This window comes from Pseudochaenichthys georgianus, chromosome 11, assembly GCF_902827115.2.
Source record: "Pseudochaenichthys georgianus chromosome 11, fPseGeo1.2, whole genome shotgun sequence".
NCBI lineage: Eukaryota > Metazoa > Chordata > Actinopteri > Perciformes > Channichthyidae > Pseudochaenichthys > Pseudochaenichthys georgianus.
Window position 1 is genome coordinate 33,562,288 of NC_047513.1, and position 20,209 is coordinate 33,582,496.

A 20,209-nucleotide genomic window follows, 5' to 3' on the forward strand; every position below is an offset into this window, starting at 1 on the left:
AGGTGCAGCTAGTCTGAAGTACTTTGTAGACTGCAGGGTAGCTGGTGGAGGTGCAGCTAGTCTGAAGTACTTTGTAGACTGCAGGGTAGCTGGTGGAGGTGCAGCTAGTCTGAAGTACTTTGTAGACTGCAGGGTAGCTGGTGGAGGTGCAGCTAGTCTGAAGTACTTTGTAGACTGCAGGGTAGCTGGTGGAGGTGCAGCTAGTCTGAAGTACTTTGTAGACTGCAGGGTAGCTGGTGGAGGTGCAGCTAGTCTGAAGTACTTTGGAGACTGCAGGGTAGCTGGTGGAGGTGCAGCTAGTCTGAAGTACTTTGGAGACTGCAGGGTAGCTGGTGGAGGTGCAGCTAGTCTGAAGTACTTTGGAGACTGCAGGGTAGCTGGTGGAGGTGCAGCTAGTCTGAAGTACTTTGGAGACTGCAGGGTAGCTGGTGGATTTACTCCAGGTGGAACTAAAGTCTGATTCAACACTTGATTATATTTCACATCATTCATCCACATCTGTAAAGTAACTAAAGGGATTACATACATGTAGTAGCAACAACACAGTAGCACAACATGGAAATACTCAAGTAAAGTACAAGTAACTCAACATTGTACTTAAGCACAGTGCTTGATTAAATGTACTTAGTTACTTCTCACTTCTGGCCATATCGTTTTTAAAACCTGTTGGTTAGTTACAGTCTGGTGTTTTTTGTGAGCAAATTTTATTTTGAAGGCCAATCCCCACTTCCGGTTTCACTCTGGTTAAATGCAGTTACTTCACTCTGACAGAAACGCACATGATGCGACTTATATTACGCACACAAAAAAACATTTGAAATGAATGGTAATTTATTAAAAACAGAAATTAAAAAGACATCTGATCATGATGCCATTATCCACCCAACCTTTTTTTGTGGCCCTTAACTTGTTTTTTTGTCTTGTTTAGCAACTTTCCAATAGGGTTGACATGAGGACCCTGGAGCCTACAGAGACTACATGATGTAAGATGGAGTAACTTATACATACTACTAGCTCATTTAGCATCGTAGCAAGCTTGTTTGCGTAAGTGCATTCATTCCTTTTATAACAGTTTACAAAACAACCTAGTATCTGTGCTCCTATCTTACACATTGATGTAGTTCGTCTTACTGTGTTTCTGTATTGCACCATTTATTGTATGTGTACCTACTTACTATTGTATTTAGTTTATAGGTAACACAAGGTCACATAATTGTAATGTAATTTGTTTCCTTAATGTGTAAATAATTAACTTTTAAGATTTAAATTGGAGGAGGAGGAGGACATGCATACCAACTATGCCGTATGATCAGTGACGTTTCATGGCGTCACAAAGAGTGCCGTGCAACAACAAGACAGATATCTGAAAACTCCGATCGTCCGTCATGGAAGGTTTTTACAGGGATTCGTTCACGATAACTGAGTGACTGGATTTAAATACACTACTTAATCAATGTAGAGGCACTTTGATTTTACTCGAGGAATGCTGTTTTATACTTCTACTTTACTACAATTCAGAGGATTTAAAAAAACATTTCTACTGCAATTGATTCATAAGAAATCAGGGATATGTATACGTTTAGGATTTGTTGTTAATGTAGACCGTGAGGATAACACATCTATAAACTCTGACAATAAAACACTATTGAAGGGCTTCAGACACAATGTAAAGCAGGATATTAATTACATTAAGTGTGATACATTAAATATACATTTGTGTTATTTAATATAATTGTTGTTTGCATATGTATATAATCTGCTAAATGTTGTTCAACTATGCATTTTTTAAACTTTATTGTTATTATCATTATTATCTTTGAGGCCACAACAAGTACATGTTATGGCTTGTGAAGTAGACTGAAGCGAAAGCAGAAGTAGTTGGGGGTGCACCATCTCGCTCTCTCTGACTGTCACTCATCCACTCTTTGTCCGCAGATTGGTGAGAACTATCGCCAGTGTTCGGCTACATTCCGCTCAGGAAGGACGTCCAAGTTTGGTCATTAAATCATCACTGAAATTGGCGATATTTTACCTTCCCAGGAGAAATGGCAGGGGAAACCAGCCGAGGGGTAAATAAACATTATTTCTCATACATGTTGTGCTCCGTTTGACAGTAGCTTTAGCTCAAGTTAGCTACTTAACCAGCAGACACATAGTCAGCAGGTATTAGCCAACACGCCAATGGATTAATGTGGAGAGTTGGGAAGTCACTGAGATTAATTTAAGAACTTTATATAAGTACAATTGTGTACTCTTAAATCAGACTTTAGTTCCACCTTTCACAAGCTACCCTGCAATATACAAAGTCCTTCAAACTAGCTGCACCTTCACCAGCTTTGAGAACACTTTAATGATCAATCATCATAAAACATATCATATATATTATTCTGAAATGGACCAATCTGCACAACGACTACTTTCACTGTCGCTACTTTCACTATATTTTGATGAGAATACTTTCTACTTTTTCTTGAGGAACATTTTGAATGCAGGACTTTTACTGGAACAGAGTATTCCTACACTCTGGTACTTCTACTTTTACTCAAGTACAAGACCTGAGTACTTCTACTTTTACTCAAGTACAAGATCTGAGTACTTCTACTTTTACTCAAGTACAAGACCCGAGTACTTGTGTAGCTCTTTAGGTGACAGTTACATGTGTTTCTATGTAAACATAACTCTGATATTAATGAACATAAACACGTGCAAATACAAAGCTCATTTAGACAAGAAGTCAAATATGTTGCAACCGTCCCGAGTGTTGTCCACACGTTCTGTAACTATCTTTAATCACATTTAAATATTTGGGAACATTAATTGATTGCTGTTTTCTACATTGCACCCATATCACACAGTTATTACAACAATGTTACACTGCTATTAGATCCATATTGCAAACATGCAACACCATATTACATCATATTAATATATATATTACATATAATTATACAGTTAATACACCAGTATTGCACCTATGTAACACCCATATTACACTGTAATTACACATCAGTACACCGCTATCGTCACCCATATTATACCCATTTTACACTGTTATTTAATCTATATTACACATGGACACAGCCTGTCAAAGGACTGTGTCCATGGGTTCATTGGTAGGGGTAATTAACCAATATATGTGAGTTAAATATATCAAAATGCGGTTTGTCTTGACCAAATAGTCTCTAAGTAATTGAGACAAATGAAAGATGTGCTGCAACCGTCCCTGATACTTATTACGTGTGGATTAGATTAGACAAATCCACACTTAATTAGGCTCTTTCTTCTTAGGAAAACCCTTTCGTTGAGTGACGGAGGGTTTGTTTGATATCCCTGCGCTCAGGTCCCTGACATCCCGCTATCTGGACATCCAATCCGTGGCACTGGAGACATTTTGTCCCTCAGAGGCAGACAAACGAAAACAAACCGTACCAGGACTGTTACAAAGGGCCTTGATCCAGACCTACGCACGCACGCACACGCACACGCACACACACAGACACACACACACACACACACAGACACACACACACACACACACACACACACACACACACACACACACACACACACACACACACACACACACACACACACACACACACACACACACACACACACACACACACACACACACACACACACACACACACGCAGACAAAACAAGGCATTGCACATAAGTAGAACTGAAATAGACAATTCTAGAAATTAAACATCTAAAAAAAGAAATAAAACACACACACACACACGTCAGTTCTTGTGACGTTTGGCTTCTCAGAATGATCAGTATTTGTCTGGCTTTTTCCACTTACTTTTTTATCAAGCACATGTTCCATAAAATGTCAGAAAATAGTGTTTATTATCCATCCCTGGTTCTTAGTCCTAGCTGATGTCTTCAAATGTCTTGTCTTGTCAGTCAAACCCCCGAATACATTCACATTGAAATCCTGTGATTAAGTGCATTTTTTAAATATTTGGCATTTCTTTTTATGGACTAATCGATTGCTTGTGTACTTACTGCTGCTCTATTATCAATGTTGGCAATGTCCACCAAGGCCAAAGGACCGGGGTTTAGAGAAAAATGGCACTGAAAAGTAAATGGAATCAATGTCCCTTGGATAAAAGAAAACTAATAATAATTCATTTATTTTATATAGGCGCCTTTCAAGGCTCTCAAGGTCGCCATACAAACACATACAAAACAAGATACACAATCCCTAACACCAGCATAAGAAACATAAACAAGACAATGCAGTATATAACTGAACAATCATTACATATTGTTGCCTGATTTCCTGCTTCTCAGTCGTTCCAATGTGGCTCCTTTCCAGACCCTGCGTCATGGGCGGGCCCCATGGGGCCGGGCCCGGCCATCCAGGATTTGGGCCCGCCCATCCAGGATTTGGGCCCGCTGTTTTAATCAGGGCTGAATACAACATTTTAATTGTTTTATTATTATGTTCAGTGGCGGCGCCAGGGTATACTTGGGTAGGCTACACCCATACCAAGAAATGGCTTAGCCCCACCATGAAAAATGATTTTAAAGTCCATCCATCCATCCATCTTCTCCCGCTTATCCGTGGTCGGGTCGCGGGGGTAGCAGTTCCAGCAGAGAGCCCCAAACTTTCTTTTCCCTGGCGACATCAACCAGCTCTGACTGGGGGATCCCAAGGCGCTCCCAGGCCAGCGAAGAGATATAATCCCTCCACCTGGTCCTAGGTCTACCCCTTGGTCTCTTCCCAGCTGGACGTGCCTGGAACACCTCCCTAGGGAGGCGCCCAGGTGGCATCCTAACTAGGTGCCCGAACCACCTCAACTGGCTTCTTTCGACGCGAAGGAGGAGCGGCTCAACTCCGAGTCCCTCCCTGATGACCGAACTTCTCACCTTATCTCTAAGGGAGACACCAGCCACCCGGCGGAGGAAACCCATCTCGGCCGCTTGTATCCGCGATCTCGTTCTTTCGGTCATGACCCATCCTTCATGACCATAGGTGAGGGTAGGAACGAAAATGGCCCGGTAGACAGAGAGCTTTGCCTTCCGGCTCAGCTCCCTTTTCGTCACAACGGTGCGGTAAAGCGACTGCAATACCGCTCCCGCTGCTCCGATTCTCCGGCCCATCTCACGCTCCATTGATCCCTCACTCGAGAACAAGACCCCGAGATACTTGAACTCCTTCACTTGGGGTAAGGACTCATTCCCTACTTGGAGTGGACAGTCCATCGGTTTCCTGCTGAGAACCATGGCCTCAGATTTGGAGGTGCTGATCCTCATCCCAGCCGCTTCACACTCGGTTGCGAACCGATCCAGTGAGTGCTGAAGGTCGCAGACCGATGAAGCCATCAGAACCACATCATCTGCAAAAAGCAGTGGTGCAATCCTTAGTCCACCGAACTGCAGACCCCCCCCCCCCACGACTACGCCTCGAAATCCGATCCATGTATATTACAAACAGGATTGGTGACAAAGCGCAGCCCTGGCGGAGGCCAACCCTCACCGGAAATGGGTCTGACTTACTGCCGAGGACCCGGACACAGCTCTCGCTTTGGGAGTACAGAGATTGGATGGCCCTGAGTAGAGACCCCCTCACCCCATACTCCCGCAGCACCTCCCACAGTAACTCCCTGGGAACCCGGTCATACGCCTTCTCCAAGTCTACAAAACACATGTAGACCGGATAAGCGTACTGCCAGGCCCCCTCCAGGATCCTTGCGAGAGTAAAAAGCTGATCCGTCGTTCCACGACCAGGACGGAATCCGCATTGTTCCTCCTCAATCTGAGGTTCGACAATCGGCCTGACCCTCCTTTCAAGCACCTTGGAGTAAACTTTCCCGGGGAGGCTGAGTAGTGTGATGCCTCTGTAATTGGCACACACCCTCTGATCCCCCTTTTTGAAAAGGGGGACCACCACCCCGGTCTGCCACTCCTTCGGTACCGTTTCCGACTTCCACGCAACGTTGATGAGACGTGTCAACCATGACAGTCCCTCAACACCCAGAGCCTTCAGCATTTCCGGCCGGATCTCATCCACCCCCGGGGCTTTGCCACTGTGGAGTTGTTTGACGACCTCAGTGACCTCCCCCCGGGAGATTGGCGTTGATCCCCCGTCATACTCCAGCTCTGCCTCTAACATAGAGGGCGGAGTTGTCGGGTTCAGGAGTTCCTCAAAGTGTTCCTTCCAACGTCCCAACACTCCATCAGTTGAGGTCAACAACGTCCCATCCTTACTGTACACAGCTTGGATGGTTCCCTGCTTCCCCCTCCTGAGGTGTCGGACAGTTTTCCAGAACAACTTTGGTGCCGCCCGAAAGTCCTTCTCCATGTCTTCTCCGAACTTCTCCCACACCCGCTGCTTTGCCTCGGCCACGGATGAGGCTGCTGCCCTTCGGGCCTGTCGGTACCTTGCAACTGCTTCGGGAGTCCCCCGGGATAACAAATCCCTGAAGGCCTCCTTCTTCAGTCGGACGGCTTCCCTAACCACCGGTGTCCACCAGGAGGTTCGAGGGTTACCGCCCCTTGAGGCACCTAAGACCTTGAGACCACAGCTCCCCACCGCGGCTTCGGCAATAGAGGCTTTGAACACCGACCACTCTGGTTCAATGTCCCCAACCTCCACAGGAATGCCCGATTGATTTTAAAGTAAGCTAAATAAAGTCCGCCAACTCGCGCGGAGTAAATTGCACAGACAGCGGTTAGTAAGATTGATTTCAGCAGTCACTTGTCTGGAAATACCGAAGACTAGAAACGGTTTGAAAACTTTTGTCACGTAGTGATCGTCTTCTCAATAGAACATCTTTGATAATGTCTTCTGGCCAATCAGAATCAAGATAACGACGTGGTGTTGTTGCAGGAAGTCCCGACGGAGAATATTTGTGCTGTAGTTACAGTACATCTCTATATACATCGATACAACATTACGTGTTGATAGAAATCAACACGTAATGAAATAAGACCCCACGGTTTGATGATGGATGTGTGGGCTGTCTTTCATGTTGACACACAGAACAATGGGGGCTATCCACCCTTATCCACCATGTAAAGTAATTCACAGCCTCTTCCCTCTTCTCTCTGTGAGGAGCAGCAGGTTCAGCTTTCAGAACAAAAAACTGAAATGGCATTCATTTTTTTAAATATGTCGTGTAGTAATAGATTTATTTATTTTTCTTCTCAAGAGAGGACCAGAATGTGTATTTTATGTTAGTATTTCAACAAATCTCCTGGGGGAGAATCTCCCCAGACCCCCCTGCAGGCGTTGGGTTTTCAGCATGTCAGCTCTTTCACAATTCAGTTTTCCCGGGAAATGTAAGTTTCGGGGTGGGCCCGCCCTGGTACATCAAATGCCCACCCAGACACGTATGTCTGCCGCCGGGTCTGCTCCTTTCTCTCATCATTTCAAACTGAATATTAATGCGCGTTTGGATTGTTTGTCAGTCAACAATAAGCTAACCCCGTGCTTTACAACTTAGAAAGTGTCACACAGCGATTTGAGTCTTTTCAGCCCATTAACATGAACCAACAAACCCAATACAACGCGCCACAGGAGAGCTGTCGGGACACGCAAGCATCGAAGCAGCACCGAGTCACCGCAAACAGCCAGGTGACTCAAAAGGGACTACGCAGCGCTTCACGAGAATCTCTTTCAATGACGTGTTGATTAAAATCTGTTCAACATAAATCACTGAAAAGTTACCAACCGGTTTTTACCGCACCTTGGCCAAGATTCAAGATGCAGATTCAAGGCTTCATGGTCGTGTGCGCAGCAGCTAGTGTGGAATGATTAACTCCGACAGTGCCACATGGTGTGTATTTAAGCAATAGCTCACGACAGGCCGTGGTATATGCTCAGTATATCACAGCTAAGGGGCGTGGTTCGGCCCGACGTGAAGCGGAGGGTTCGACAACGGTATACTGTTTTTCATAGACGCGGAGGGATACTGACTTGATGTGAAAAGTAACTTACAATTCTACCCGTGGTATACGCTCAGTATATCACGGCTAAGAACCAATCAGATTGCTTGATTTGACTTGTCCGTTTTATACAGGAGAACAGATCATGGCACACACAAAGGCAGCGCTCGGTTTCTCTGTAGCTCGTGTCGCTGCAGAAGTGATTCTCATACATGCTGTGTTTCTGTGTCTGTAGTTGAGGGTGTGTCTGCGTCACATGGCGCTGCTCCGAAGACCTCCTCCTCTCATCTCCTCGCTCCAAAACACCAGATGCTTCAGTTCGACCAGGTACCAGATCTCAGCTGCCAGTATCAGCTACAAAGTACACTTCAAAGCCTCTTTCCTTTGACTTGAGTAAAGAACTTTAGTCAGTACTTCTACTTTCACCAGAGTATTTTTAAACACGATTATCTGTACTTCTACTTGAGGAAAGGATGTGTGTACTTTTGCCCTCTCTGAGCGTATCCAAAAAGTATTCAGTCTACCCTTAAAGAGAGTCTGATAGCTGACGGATCGACACAGTCACCACGGTTACGTTCCCTTGAATCTAGGGGTACAAAGGGAAGTAACACACACTAACCGGCCGAGAGGAAACTGAACGCTGAAGCCACAAAGCGAGGTTTTAATTAATAAAAAAAGTAACGAGGCTCACCAGCCAGATGGCAAAACAAAGTTAATTAACTAAGGACAACTTTCTTTCAAAAGGGACTAACGTGAAACAATACGCAAAGACACACATCTCCTAACAATTAGCTGGACACAGGTTGAACTAGGCCTCACACAGAGACACGACCGCACGTAACACAGGCTGCCAGAGGAGAAGGGGAGAACGACTGCAGCCTTCCTCAGGTCCTTTATGGAGGCGCTGAGTGGGAGCACCTGGGGAGACAATCAGGGATACCTTTGTCATCATGTTGCTCTCATGTTCAGGACGGTCCCAACAGTAAATGTGTGTGTTGCTGCTCTCAGGGAAGGGAAGCGCAGAGGTCTGATCTGGAAGACTCTGCTGGGCTTCTCTGTGGGCGTCCCGGTGGCGGCGGGCGTTCACTACGCTGCGTCGGAGCCTCGAGACAGGAGGAGGACGAAGATCCTGATGCAAGGAATCACTCGCTTCTGCAGGTTTGGAAAACATCGGTTCCATCAGTACTTCGGTAAAGCGTAGCCCCGATAAGCCACGACACTAACGGCCCGTCCACACTACAGCGTCGACAACTCCAATCTGCCCATTCACTTTCAATGGGGTGACGTCACGTTGCCTCGCTTTTTCGCCGAACTGAATTGTGGGTAGCAGAGCGGTCCGTCTCCGGCGTCTCCGCCGTCAGAAGTTGAACAATGTTCAACTTCTGACGGCGGAGACGCCGGAGTAGCCAGCGCCAGCCAATCAAATCCCGTTTCGGAAAATCTGACAGCTGAAGCCGTAGCCAATCAAACCGCGTCTAAGCTGGGAGAGATATCCCGCCGTTCATTTCTATATTTAAAAAAAAGTCGGAGGAGAAACTAACTATCGCCGTAGCAACCACCCGGTTTTGTATGACCAGACCCTCTTCACCTACCGGGACACAAACCGGAGGAACCAGCATGGAGGGAGGTGGCAGAGACAGTGGGGGAACTGGTAGGGTTTCGCCTGTTTGGGGAGTTTATATATATATATATATATATATTTATATATTGCTCGCATAAAATCCCGGGGTTTTTGCTTTGTATGTCGGGGGCGGGAGATTCATGTGATTGGTTGTTGGTCGCGTTGCTTGAATAAAATCCCCAAGCTCCAGACACGCCCAGCTCCAAGATGTTTTTGAAGCTGTAGTGTGGACGCTCCGTGATAACCCGAGTCTGATACATCTCACCCCTCACCTCAAAAGTCCTTTCTCTTCAAGGCTTTTTGTTTTTCCTTAATCTCCCAGAGAAACACCTTGTTGTGTGAAAGTTGTAGATTTGATGTCCCCACATATCGGAAGTATTGTTTCACTATCTGCGTTTCATATTTCCTTTGTTATGACTTCCTTACTTCCTTGACTCAAGAAATCCAACACCAACATAACGGTCTGTGGTCTGTTGTCCTCAGATCTCTGTCTGTGGGACTCTCCATCTCCGGGGACTACTGGTGGACGACCAACGTGTCTCTGAGGGGACAAGATGAGGTAGTTGCTCAACACGCCCTTAACATCACAACGACAGCATTAAGACAGGATGAAAGAGAACGATAAACAACACACGTTACCACATACATGTCACGTATACACACACACACACACACACACACACACACACACACACACACACACACACACACACACACACACCATATGTGTGTGTGTGTGTGTTTTTAAAGGTCACCTATTACTGTTTACTGTGTGTGCTGTGCAGTTATTGTTTAACGGAGATTTCCAGTGCCCCCTGGTGTGGGACGTCCGACCCCTCTGACCCATTTACTGAATCAACATGCAGGCGGTCACAAGTTCAAAACCGTGATACCCGCTCATCGTCACTGAGCTATTTTTAGAATGTGCACGTTACGTTGGAGGCACCTAGGCAGGCTGTGTGTCCTGCTCCTCCGTGACCATGGCGGCTGGAGGTTAAAGAAAGGGAAAGGTGGTCAGTTGTATCGTGTGTACAGTCCTGTGTTACCTCTGTTTCCCCCTGTTAGAGCAGCACATCGTATGTCTCTGCGATGTCGGCCTGCCACCAGAGGGCAGCAGAGTGCATGGTGAGAGGGGCCATCAGGAACGGGGGGATTTACATCAAACTGGGCCAGGGTCTTTGTTCCTTCAACCACCTTCTGCCGCCCGAATACATCCGGAGCCTGCAGGTCCTCGAGGACAAGGCTCTGAGCCGGAGGTCTAGAGAGGTGAGGAGGGAAACTGGAGAGTAACCAGAGGTGGGAAGTACAAATACTTCTCACATGTTGAACACAAATACCTGTACTTTCTACTTCTCTCATGTTGAACCCAAATACCTGTACTTTCTACTTCTTACATGTTGAACTCAAATACCTGTACTTTCTATTTCTTACATGTTGAACCCAAATACCTGTACTTTCTACTTCTTACATGTTGAACACAAATACCTGTACTTTCTACTTCTTACATGTTGAACCCAAATACCTGTACTTTCTACTTCTTACATGTTGAACACAAATACCTGTACTTTCTATTTCTTACATGTTGAACCCAAATACCTGTACTTTCTACTTCTTACATGTTGAACCCAAATACCTGTACTTTCTACTTCTTACATGTTGAACACAAATACCTGTACTTTCTACTTCTCACATGTTGAACTCAAATACCTGTACTTTCTACTTCTTACATGTTGAACTCAAATACCTGTACTTTCTATTTCTTACATGTTGAACCCAAATACCTGTACTTTCTACTTCTTACATGTTGAACTCAAATACCTGTACTTTCTACTTCTTACATGTTGAACCCAAATACCTGTACTTTCTACTTCTCACATGTTGAACTCAAATACCTGTACTTTCTATTTCTTACATGTTGAACCCAAATACCTGTACTTTCTACTTCTTACATGTTGAACACAAATACCTGTACTTTCTACTTCTTACATGTTGAACTCAAATACCTGTACTTTCTATTTCTTACATGTTGAACCCAAATACCTGTACTTTCTACTTCTTACATGTTGAACTCAAATACCTGTACTTTCTACTTCTTACATGTTGAACTCAAATACCTGTACTTTCTACTTCTTACATGTTGAACCCAAATACCTGTACTTTCTACTTCTTGCTGTTGTTCTGAACGGCTGATTTCTCTGCAACAGGTGGACGCTCTCTTTCAAGAAGACTTCAGTAAAACCCCGGAGCAGATTTTCAAATCTTTTGACCCGGAACCCATCGCGGCTGCCAGCCTGGCGCAGGTCCACAGAGCGGAGCTGTTCGACGGGACTCCTGTCGCTGTGAAGGTGAGAAAAGTCAACGTCTGTATGTTCTGAACCGAGCATATGAACGGCTACCATCTAATGGAGATCGATAAAGTCACACTGAAGCATCCTTTGTGCTCCAGTCGATCCTCTCAGTGAAGGCTCTTTGAGCATCTCTCACTGATGCTGCTGTTATGCTACATGTTTGTTTCTCATGTGTTGTGTCTTGATATCTGTCTGTTGATGTTACACATGGAGCTGCTGTGAAGCAAGTTGGAAGTAATCCAGTCTGTTTTTGTTTAATTCTGGTCCCCTCAGGTGCAGTACATCGACCTCAGGGATCGCTTCGATGGTGACATCCGGACTTTGGAGGTCCTGATGGACATTATTAAATTCATGCACCCCAGCTTTGGATTCAGATGGGTTCTAAAGGTCATTTTATTTCCTTACCAACACTTAGAAAAATAAAGTTTCTTTGATTTCCTTAGACGACACACACCTAGATATTAAGACCAAGATATTTACTGGCATTATTTTGTCCAATCTACTTATTTACTTCAGTTAATACCAAATATTTATACATGTTCTGACTTTAAACCCTTGACATGAATGCCGGTTTGTCAGCGCTTCTCTTTTATCCCACTTTCTGTAGGACTTGAAGGGCACGTTGGCTCAGGAGCTGGACTTTGAGAACGAGGCCAGGAATTCAGAGCGGTGTGCAGAGGAGCTCAAACACTTCAGCTTCGTCGTCATACCCAAGGTTTTCTGGGAGCACACGACTAAGGTGAGGTTTATTATTATGAACTGTGCATAATAACGCCATCTTTCCGGAGCTGAAGCTTTCTCAATGTTCGTGTCTCCGTTTCAAAGAGAGTTCTGACGGCTGAGTTTTGCGACGGGTGCAAAATCAACGACGTGGAGGAAATAAAAAGACGAGGACTGAGTCTGAAGGATGTGAGTCGATGATCGATGATATTCAGAGTATTCAGAGTATTCAGAGTATTGTATTCAGAGTATTGTATTCAGAGTATTCAGAGTATTGTATTCAGAGTATTGTATTCAGAGGATTGTATTCAGAGGATTGTATTCAGAGTATTCAGAGGATTGTATTCAGAGTATTGTATTCAGAGGATTGTATTCGGAGTATTCAGAGTATTGTATTCAGAGTATTGTATTCAGAGGATTGTATTCAGAGTATTGTATTCAGAGGATTGTATTCGGAGTATTCAGAGTATTGTATTCAGAGTATTGTATTCAGAGGATTGTATTCAGAGGATTGTATTCAGAGTATTCAGAGTATTGTATTCAGAGGATTGTATTCAGAGTATTCAGAGGATTGTATTCAGAGTATTCAGAGTATTGTATTCAGAGGATTGTATTCAGAGTATTGTATTCAGAGTATTCAGAGTATTGTATTCAGAGTATTCAGAGTATTCAGAGTATTGTATTCAGAGTATTGTATTCAGAGCACTCAGAGTATTGTATTCAGAGTACTGTATTCAGAGTATTGTATTCAGAGTATTGTATTCAGAGTATTGTATTCAGAGTATTCAGAGTATTGTATTCAGAGTATTGTATTCGGAGTATTGTATTCAAAGTACTGTATTCAGAGTATTCAGAGTACTCAGAGTATTGTATTCAGAGTATTCAGAGTATTGTATTCAGAGTATTGTATGCAGAGTATTCAGAGTATTGTATTCAGAGTATTCAGAGTATTCAGAATATTGTATTCAGAGTATTGTATTCAGAGTATTGTATTCAGAGTATTCAGAGTATTCAGAGTACTGTATTCAGAGTACTCAGAGTATTGTGGAAACGCTCTGAAATACTTCGTCACATCTGTTTTTCAGACGGCAGACAAACTGATCCAGACGTTCGCTGAGCAGATCTTCTACACCGGCTTCATCCACGCTGACCCTCACCCCGGGAACGGTCCGTCCATCAGAGGCTTTTTAGCTTTAATAGCTATTGCTTTTTCTTTGAGTCTCGCAATTACGACATCATCAGGTCCCTGAACGCCTCTCTGACTCTGACTGAGCTACAGAGGCATGTCTAGAAGGACTGAGTAAACAACAACAGCTCGTTTTTCATTTGGCTTTAAATCTAATTCTATATATTCTTATTATATTCTTGTTCTATTAAGTCCTGTGTTATATTGTTATATAAATGACATTTCATAGCTAATATAAGTTTATCGCACTGATATCATTTTGGGAGGATACGTAAAATAACAGTGCAGTGCAGATACGCCGAAGATACGGTGGCCCTCAGAGGTCAATGTTATGCGATTATATAAAAAAAAGCAAATACAGGAAGACACTGCAAGAAGCTGATACTTATAGAGAGGCGAAGTCCCGCCCTTCTACTTCTGACCCATCGGACCTTATTTCTGAAAAACGATGTATTGAAGTCGATGGGGAGAGAAAACGTATCTTTCCATCCCGTTTGAATTGTGCCAAGAATTACACACATGATGTTTGTCAATCTTAAAAAATCATTTCCACGTCAAAAAAGTCAGTTTGTCGTAAAACTGTTGAAATATAAGACGATGAAAAATACGCAGCTAGAAAGACTACAAATCCCAGAGTCCCGGTCCCGCATGCTGGCTCTCAGGAACCGACTAACTCCCCTTGTGTGCAGCTCTCAACACGCCCAGACTCGGAGTGATTTCCACCTCTTTTAATACTTTCCGCCTCGTTCTGAGAGAAAGAAGTGAAATGTTTCAACGTGACGGCCGTCTGGGTGTGTGGTGCGAGGCGGGAGATGTAGTTCATTGAGCGGTTTCACACAAAACAAAGTGTTACGACACAGTTTGACGACACAGTTTATTTTTTTGACTTGCAGAATTATCTTTTAAATTGACAAACATCATGTGTGTAATTCGTGGCACAATTCAAACGGGATCGAGAGATAACTTTTCTCTCCATCGACTTCAATGCATACTTTTTCAGAAATATGGAGCTCCCCCGGAAAGGGAGGGACTTCTCTATTCTGGTATAAATGTACTTAAAGTTACCAAAGCCAGCTAACGATAAGCTAAAGGCTAACGCTTCAACTGTGAACCATTTCCAGTGTCTTGGTCGTAAAACCGAAACCATATTTTATGATTCCTCTTTAGGGGAGTAGTCTTTCCTCTAAACCAGGGGTTCTCAAAGTGCGGCCCGCGGGCCATTGGCGGCCCTCGGAAATGTTTCTGGCGGCCCGCGATAGTTATTGTGACACGCTGAAATGCATGCATTATATTTTAATCCTCCATGGTCGTATCTAGTAAGAATTAGAATGGAATTTAAGAATGGTAAAACTGCCCCCCCCAACTATAGGCATCTCGCGAGTTGCGGTTAAGCGGAAAATCTGTTGTAAATGATCAGAATCAGAAACGGGAGTTAGCTAGCGATTGTAGCTAGTCACTGTCTGTAGATAACCCAACGTTGTGTCCTCTGCAAGTTCTTAATGTATACTGTTTGTATAATTGGTTAGTACAATAAAGAAAGGATTTGTTTTGGAATTATTTTGTGTTTTTCAATCCAATATTGGGTACCTAAATTGGCCCTCTCATCAAAACTTTGAGAACCCCTGCTCGAAACAATAAATGTTCACTTCACATTACGGATGGTTTCTCTTATGTTTTGCAGTGCTAGTGAGACGGGGTCGTGACAACAAGGCAGAGTTGGTGCTTCTGGACCACGGCCTGTACGAATACCTCAGTCCACGGTAAGATATTTCTGTTTACGGATAATAACCTCTGAGGATATTCAGCTATCTGCTCTAACTGCGACCTTTGACCCCAGCGACAGAGCGGCTCTCTGTAAACTGTGGAGGTCCATAGTCCTGCGGGATGAAGCCGCCATGGAGAGGCACTCCAGAGCCCTGGGGGTCAAAGGTGAGCTCAGGTTATTATTTGATATTCTCCTAAGGTGTGCAATACATTTGTCTGGGTTTTCAAATCTAATATGAGAATCTATTTGTCCCTTTATATGTGAAATCTGTCAGTAACTTAAAAACTATTAATTATTTTTTTACTTTTTTTATGAAATCCATTTTGTACGAAAGCCCTGAGAGGCAAGTAAGACAATTTTTTTACGGTGATTTTATTTTGAGTCTTATCTGAATAGTTTAGTCTATTCAGATAAGACTCAAAATAAAATCACCGTAAAAAAACAGCCGTGGCGCTGTAAAAAGCACGACCAATCATCTGAGCCGGCTAAAGTAACTGGATGGCCTACCTGCCTGTCAGCCTTCCATCTGGGCACACACTTATCTCGTGCCCTCATTGGTCATGTGTGTGTTAGAGGAGGGGCTCTGTAAGGAAGTGATATTCTATTAATGTTCACGTTCACACAGTCGGTGATTTTTGCCGGCCGTCTTTCCTGCAACGGCAGCTTTTCTGTATTTCCTTTCTCCTGTAATATGACTTGATCGCTTTAAACTCCGCACACTGAGCTCTGATTGGTCAGCAGGCCGTGCTTTCACTGAGTTGATCTCTTAGCCTGCAACCTAACCTGCTCCGGAGCAGGCTAGCCGCTCAGCATAAGTTACCATGGAGATCTAGCCCGCTAAGAAGAGAACCAGCGTCGTAGGACCGGAAACCCAGAGTTTACCCTGAAGTTAGCCGCTAAGCGAAGATCCGGCTTGGTAGTGCAGGCCTCTGAACAGTGGTATTACAGTTATAGCTTCAAAGTGATAATGTCTCCGCTCTCCCTGCAGAGTACCTGCTGTTCAGCGAGATGCTTCTTCAGCGGCCAATCAACATGCAGGAGTTCGGCCTGTCGAACATCCTGAGTGGGGAGGAGACGGCCTACATGCGTCAGATGGCCCTGCAGCGCTTCGACAGCATCATGGCCGTCCTGAAGGCCATGCCTCGGCCCATGCTGCTCGTTTTCAGAAACATCAACACAGTGCGGAGCATCAACATCAGCCTGGGGGCGCCGGTGGACCGCTACTGCGTCATGGCCAAGACGTGAGAATACAACTATTACACATATTTAAGCAAAGCACAACATGATTTAATCTGGCCAAGACGTGAGTGGGAATACAACGATTTAAAATATCCAGGGGGACACAATTATGTCCTCATTTGTGGACAGTCGGTTTGCTTTACTGTAAACACAATAAAGTCACCGGTGTATCACAAAGTACTAAACCTTTCATTTCAATGCCCACACAGTGAAATCTATTGACCTGTGAGAAATAGATGGATGGATGGGTAGATGGATAGATAGATAGATGGATGGATGGATGGATGCATAGATAGATGGATGGATACATAGATGCATGGATGGATGGATGGATGCATAGATGGATGGATGGATAGATAGATGGATGCATAGATAGATAGATAGATAGATGGATGGATGGATAGATGGATAGATAGATGGATGGATGATAGATGGATAGATGGATACATAGATGGATGGATGGATGGATGGATAGATGGATAGATGGATACATAGATAGATGGATGGATGATACATAGATAGATGGATAGATAGATGGATGGATGATACATAGATAGATGGATAGATGGATAGATGGATACATAGATGGATGGATGGATGGATAGATACATAGATGTATGGATAGATGGATGGATGGATAGGTTGGGTGGATGGATAGGTTGGGTGGATGGATAGATAGATACATAGATGGATGGATGGATACATGGATGGATGGATACATAGATGGATGGATGGATACATACATGGATGGATTGATAGATTGGTTGGTAGGTACTTTATTGATCCCAATTTGGGAAATGTTTGCGTTGCAGCAGCATAAAGGCAATGTACATAAGAGAAATTAAGATGCTAGAAATAAACAATCCAAAATATTTCTGAAATAAAATAGCATTAAAAAGTCAAACAATATACATGTGGAAGATATGCATGATATTATATATACATTAATTGTGCAAGAAATGGATTATTCAATACAAAATTGAATATAAATGTACAGTGGGAGTTTAAGTCCAATGCTGCATACCAAAACTTTGACTTGGAAAAAAATATATATCTTTATTTTTGCATGTTTTCATAGTTCTTATAACTTCTCATGAATAACTTCTCTATTATTTCGCAGTGCTGTTCGGGGCTGGGGGCGGCTGCAGGCTGACACCACGGGGGGGCTGTCGAGGATCAGGGTCTTCCGCTGGGTGAGGACGTTGTGGGAGGGCCTCAAGTTTGAAATGGCTTTAAGGTGAGTCAAGTTCAGTGTGTGTCAATTGTGGTGGAAATTCCACACTTCATCACCTTCTGGTAAGAAATGAACAAATACAAGTTTAAACCAAAGTACATGTCCCAGTAGAGAAACTACACACTGATATACACCTGAACATCAGCAGGAGAGGACTCTTTAAAGTAGAGACACTACATACTGATATACACCTGAACATCAGCAGGAGAGGACTCTTTAAAGTAGAGACACTACATACTGATATACACCTGAACATCAGCAGGAGAGGACTCTTTAAAGTAGAGGCACTACATACTGATATACACCTGGACATCAGCAGGAGAGGACTCTTTAAAGTAGAGACACTACATACTGATATACACCTGAACATCAGCAGGAGAGGACTCTTTAAAGTAGAGACACTACGTACTGATATACACCTGAACATCAGCAGGAGAGGACTCTTTAAAGTAGAGACACTACATACTGATATACACCTGAACATCAGCAGGAGAGGACTCTTTAAAGTAGAGACACTACATACTGATACACACCTGAACATCAGCAGGAGAGGACTCTTTAAAGTAGAGACACTACATACTGATATACACCTGAACATCAGCAGGAGAGGACTCTTTAAAGTAGAGACACTACATACTGATATACACCTGAACATCAGCAGGAGAGGACTCTTTAAAGTAGAGACACTACATACTGATATACACCTGAACCTCAGCAGGAGAGGACTCTTTAAAGTAGAGGCACTACATACTGATATACACCTGAACATCAGCAGGAGAGGACTCTTTAAAGTAGAGACACTACATACTGATATACACCTGAACATCAGCAGGAGAGGACTCTTTAAAGAACAATGTGACTCTTCCACAGGTGGGAGATGGCCTCGATGAGTCTGACGCGCTCCTTCCTCAGTCTGCTGTCGTACTGCGGTCTGATTTCTCTCGACGCAGAGATGTACGAGTACCTGAGGTAGTGCGTGTGAAGGAAGGGAGGATAAAGAAGGACTTATTCCAAATACAAGCTACTGCAAGAAGCCTTTACCTGGAAAAGCTGCTAGACGGTGCTCCTGGACTTTTTTTTTTCTTAAATACGGGTGATTCAACTGAAGCACCGAACTCACTCCAGAGCAGAAAACAGCCTTAGTTTTTATTTAAATGATCATATTTTACCTCTTCCAATCCATTTTATATTTGAATCTTCAGGTTAGTAAATATTGGAGATATTTATTCTGTCACTCTATATTTTGAGGCGACATCCTTATGCATTCAGTGAAGGTTAGGTATTGTAGGTTTAATAACTATAGTTGCAATAACAAGCTACACGACGACGACAAACCGCGTCTCCAGTTTCTCATGGATTGTCCTGAAATATTTCAATATGAGACGTGACAGCTTTAATGACCGAAATACACATTGTTATTATTGATCAAGCTGTGGTACGATAACAAATATATCTTTCTGATGCTGCTGAAAAGTTCAGTGCCGTTTGAACAAATGTTTGTAAAGAATAAAATGTTCTACCTCTTTAAGGCATCACTGTGACTATCACTCGAGACCTTATCTGTAACTCTTGTGAATTAAATTGCTTAAAAAAAAAGTACGTTTTGTTTTTTGAGTGACGCATTTCCCCGACATTTTCATTTTAAATTCATGTTTTTATTGCACATATTGAAAATGTGATGTTTTATTCCATTTTATCACTATTTGACATTTCTAATTAAACTTCTTGTTTCATATATTTATTCTATTCACTGTTTTTTTATCAATTGGACATTTCATACTTTATCATATTAATCCAGGGTATGTGCAGGAATCCTGAAGTCAAATTTAAGACCTCTTTCATCAAGACCCTTTCCATACATTTTAAGACCTCATCGCCACTTCCAGTTTTAACCAGTTACCTTGGCGACACATTTTACCTCACATTTACTATACACAGGGTGTTTCTCAATGTCGAGGAAGGCTGCTCCAGAGCCACTATTTCAAGGATGCTACGTCATCGAGTGCCGCCGAAGGACCGTTCCAATGTCCGGGATGCTTGGAATTCTACCGGGAAATTTCTAAGCTGCACATGTGTCCTCCGCGGTCTTAAAATCCCCACAATGCTTTGCGCACGGACCAATTTCCATAATCTCCATTTAAGGCGGGGCCTCGCATATGACGCACACCTACACACGTGTTCCACCATTCTTCG

The 20,209-nt window shown here is 43.5% G+C and overlaps 1 protein-coding gene across 2 annotated transcripts; it reads left to right on the forward strand.

Moving 5' to 3' along the window:
* The first annotated feature begins 1,923 nt into the window (after nt 1-1,923).
* On the forward strand, nt 1,924-19,615 carry adck5 (aarF domain containing kinase 5). 2 transcript variants are annotated; one of them, XM_034095172.2, is made up of 15 exons: nt 1,924-2,069; nt 8,139-8,230; nt 8,912-9,061; nt 10,008-10,083; nt 10,590-10,790; nt 11,729-11,869; nt 12,146-12,259; nt 12,480-12,611; nt 12,698-12,781; nt 13,678-13,759; nt 15,460-15,538; nt 15,616-15,707; nt 16,532-16,784; nt 17,903-18,019; nt 18,887-19,615. In XM_034095172.2, exons 1-15 carry the CDS (start codon nt 2,046-2,048, stop codon nt 18,987-18,989), a joined length of 1,740 nt encoding a protein of 579 aa, XP_033951063.1. In that variant the 5' UTR covers nt 1,924-2,045; the 3' UTR covers nt 18,990-19,615. The 2 variants fall into 2 exon arrangements, with proteins under 2 accessions (XP_033951063.1, XP_033951064.1); XM_034095173.2 differs by lacking the exons at nt 8,139-8,230; nt 8,912-9,061 and having other exon boundaries at nt 10,595-10,790; nt 18,887-19,614.
* Nucleotides 19,616-20,209: the final 594 nt, after the last annotated feature.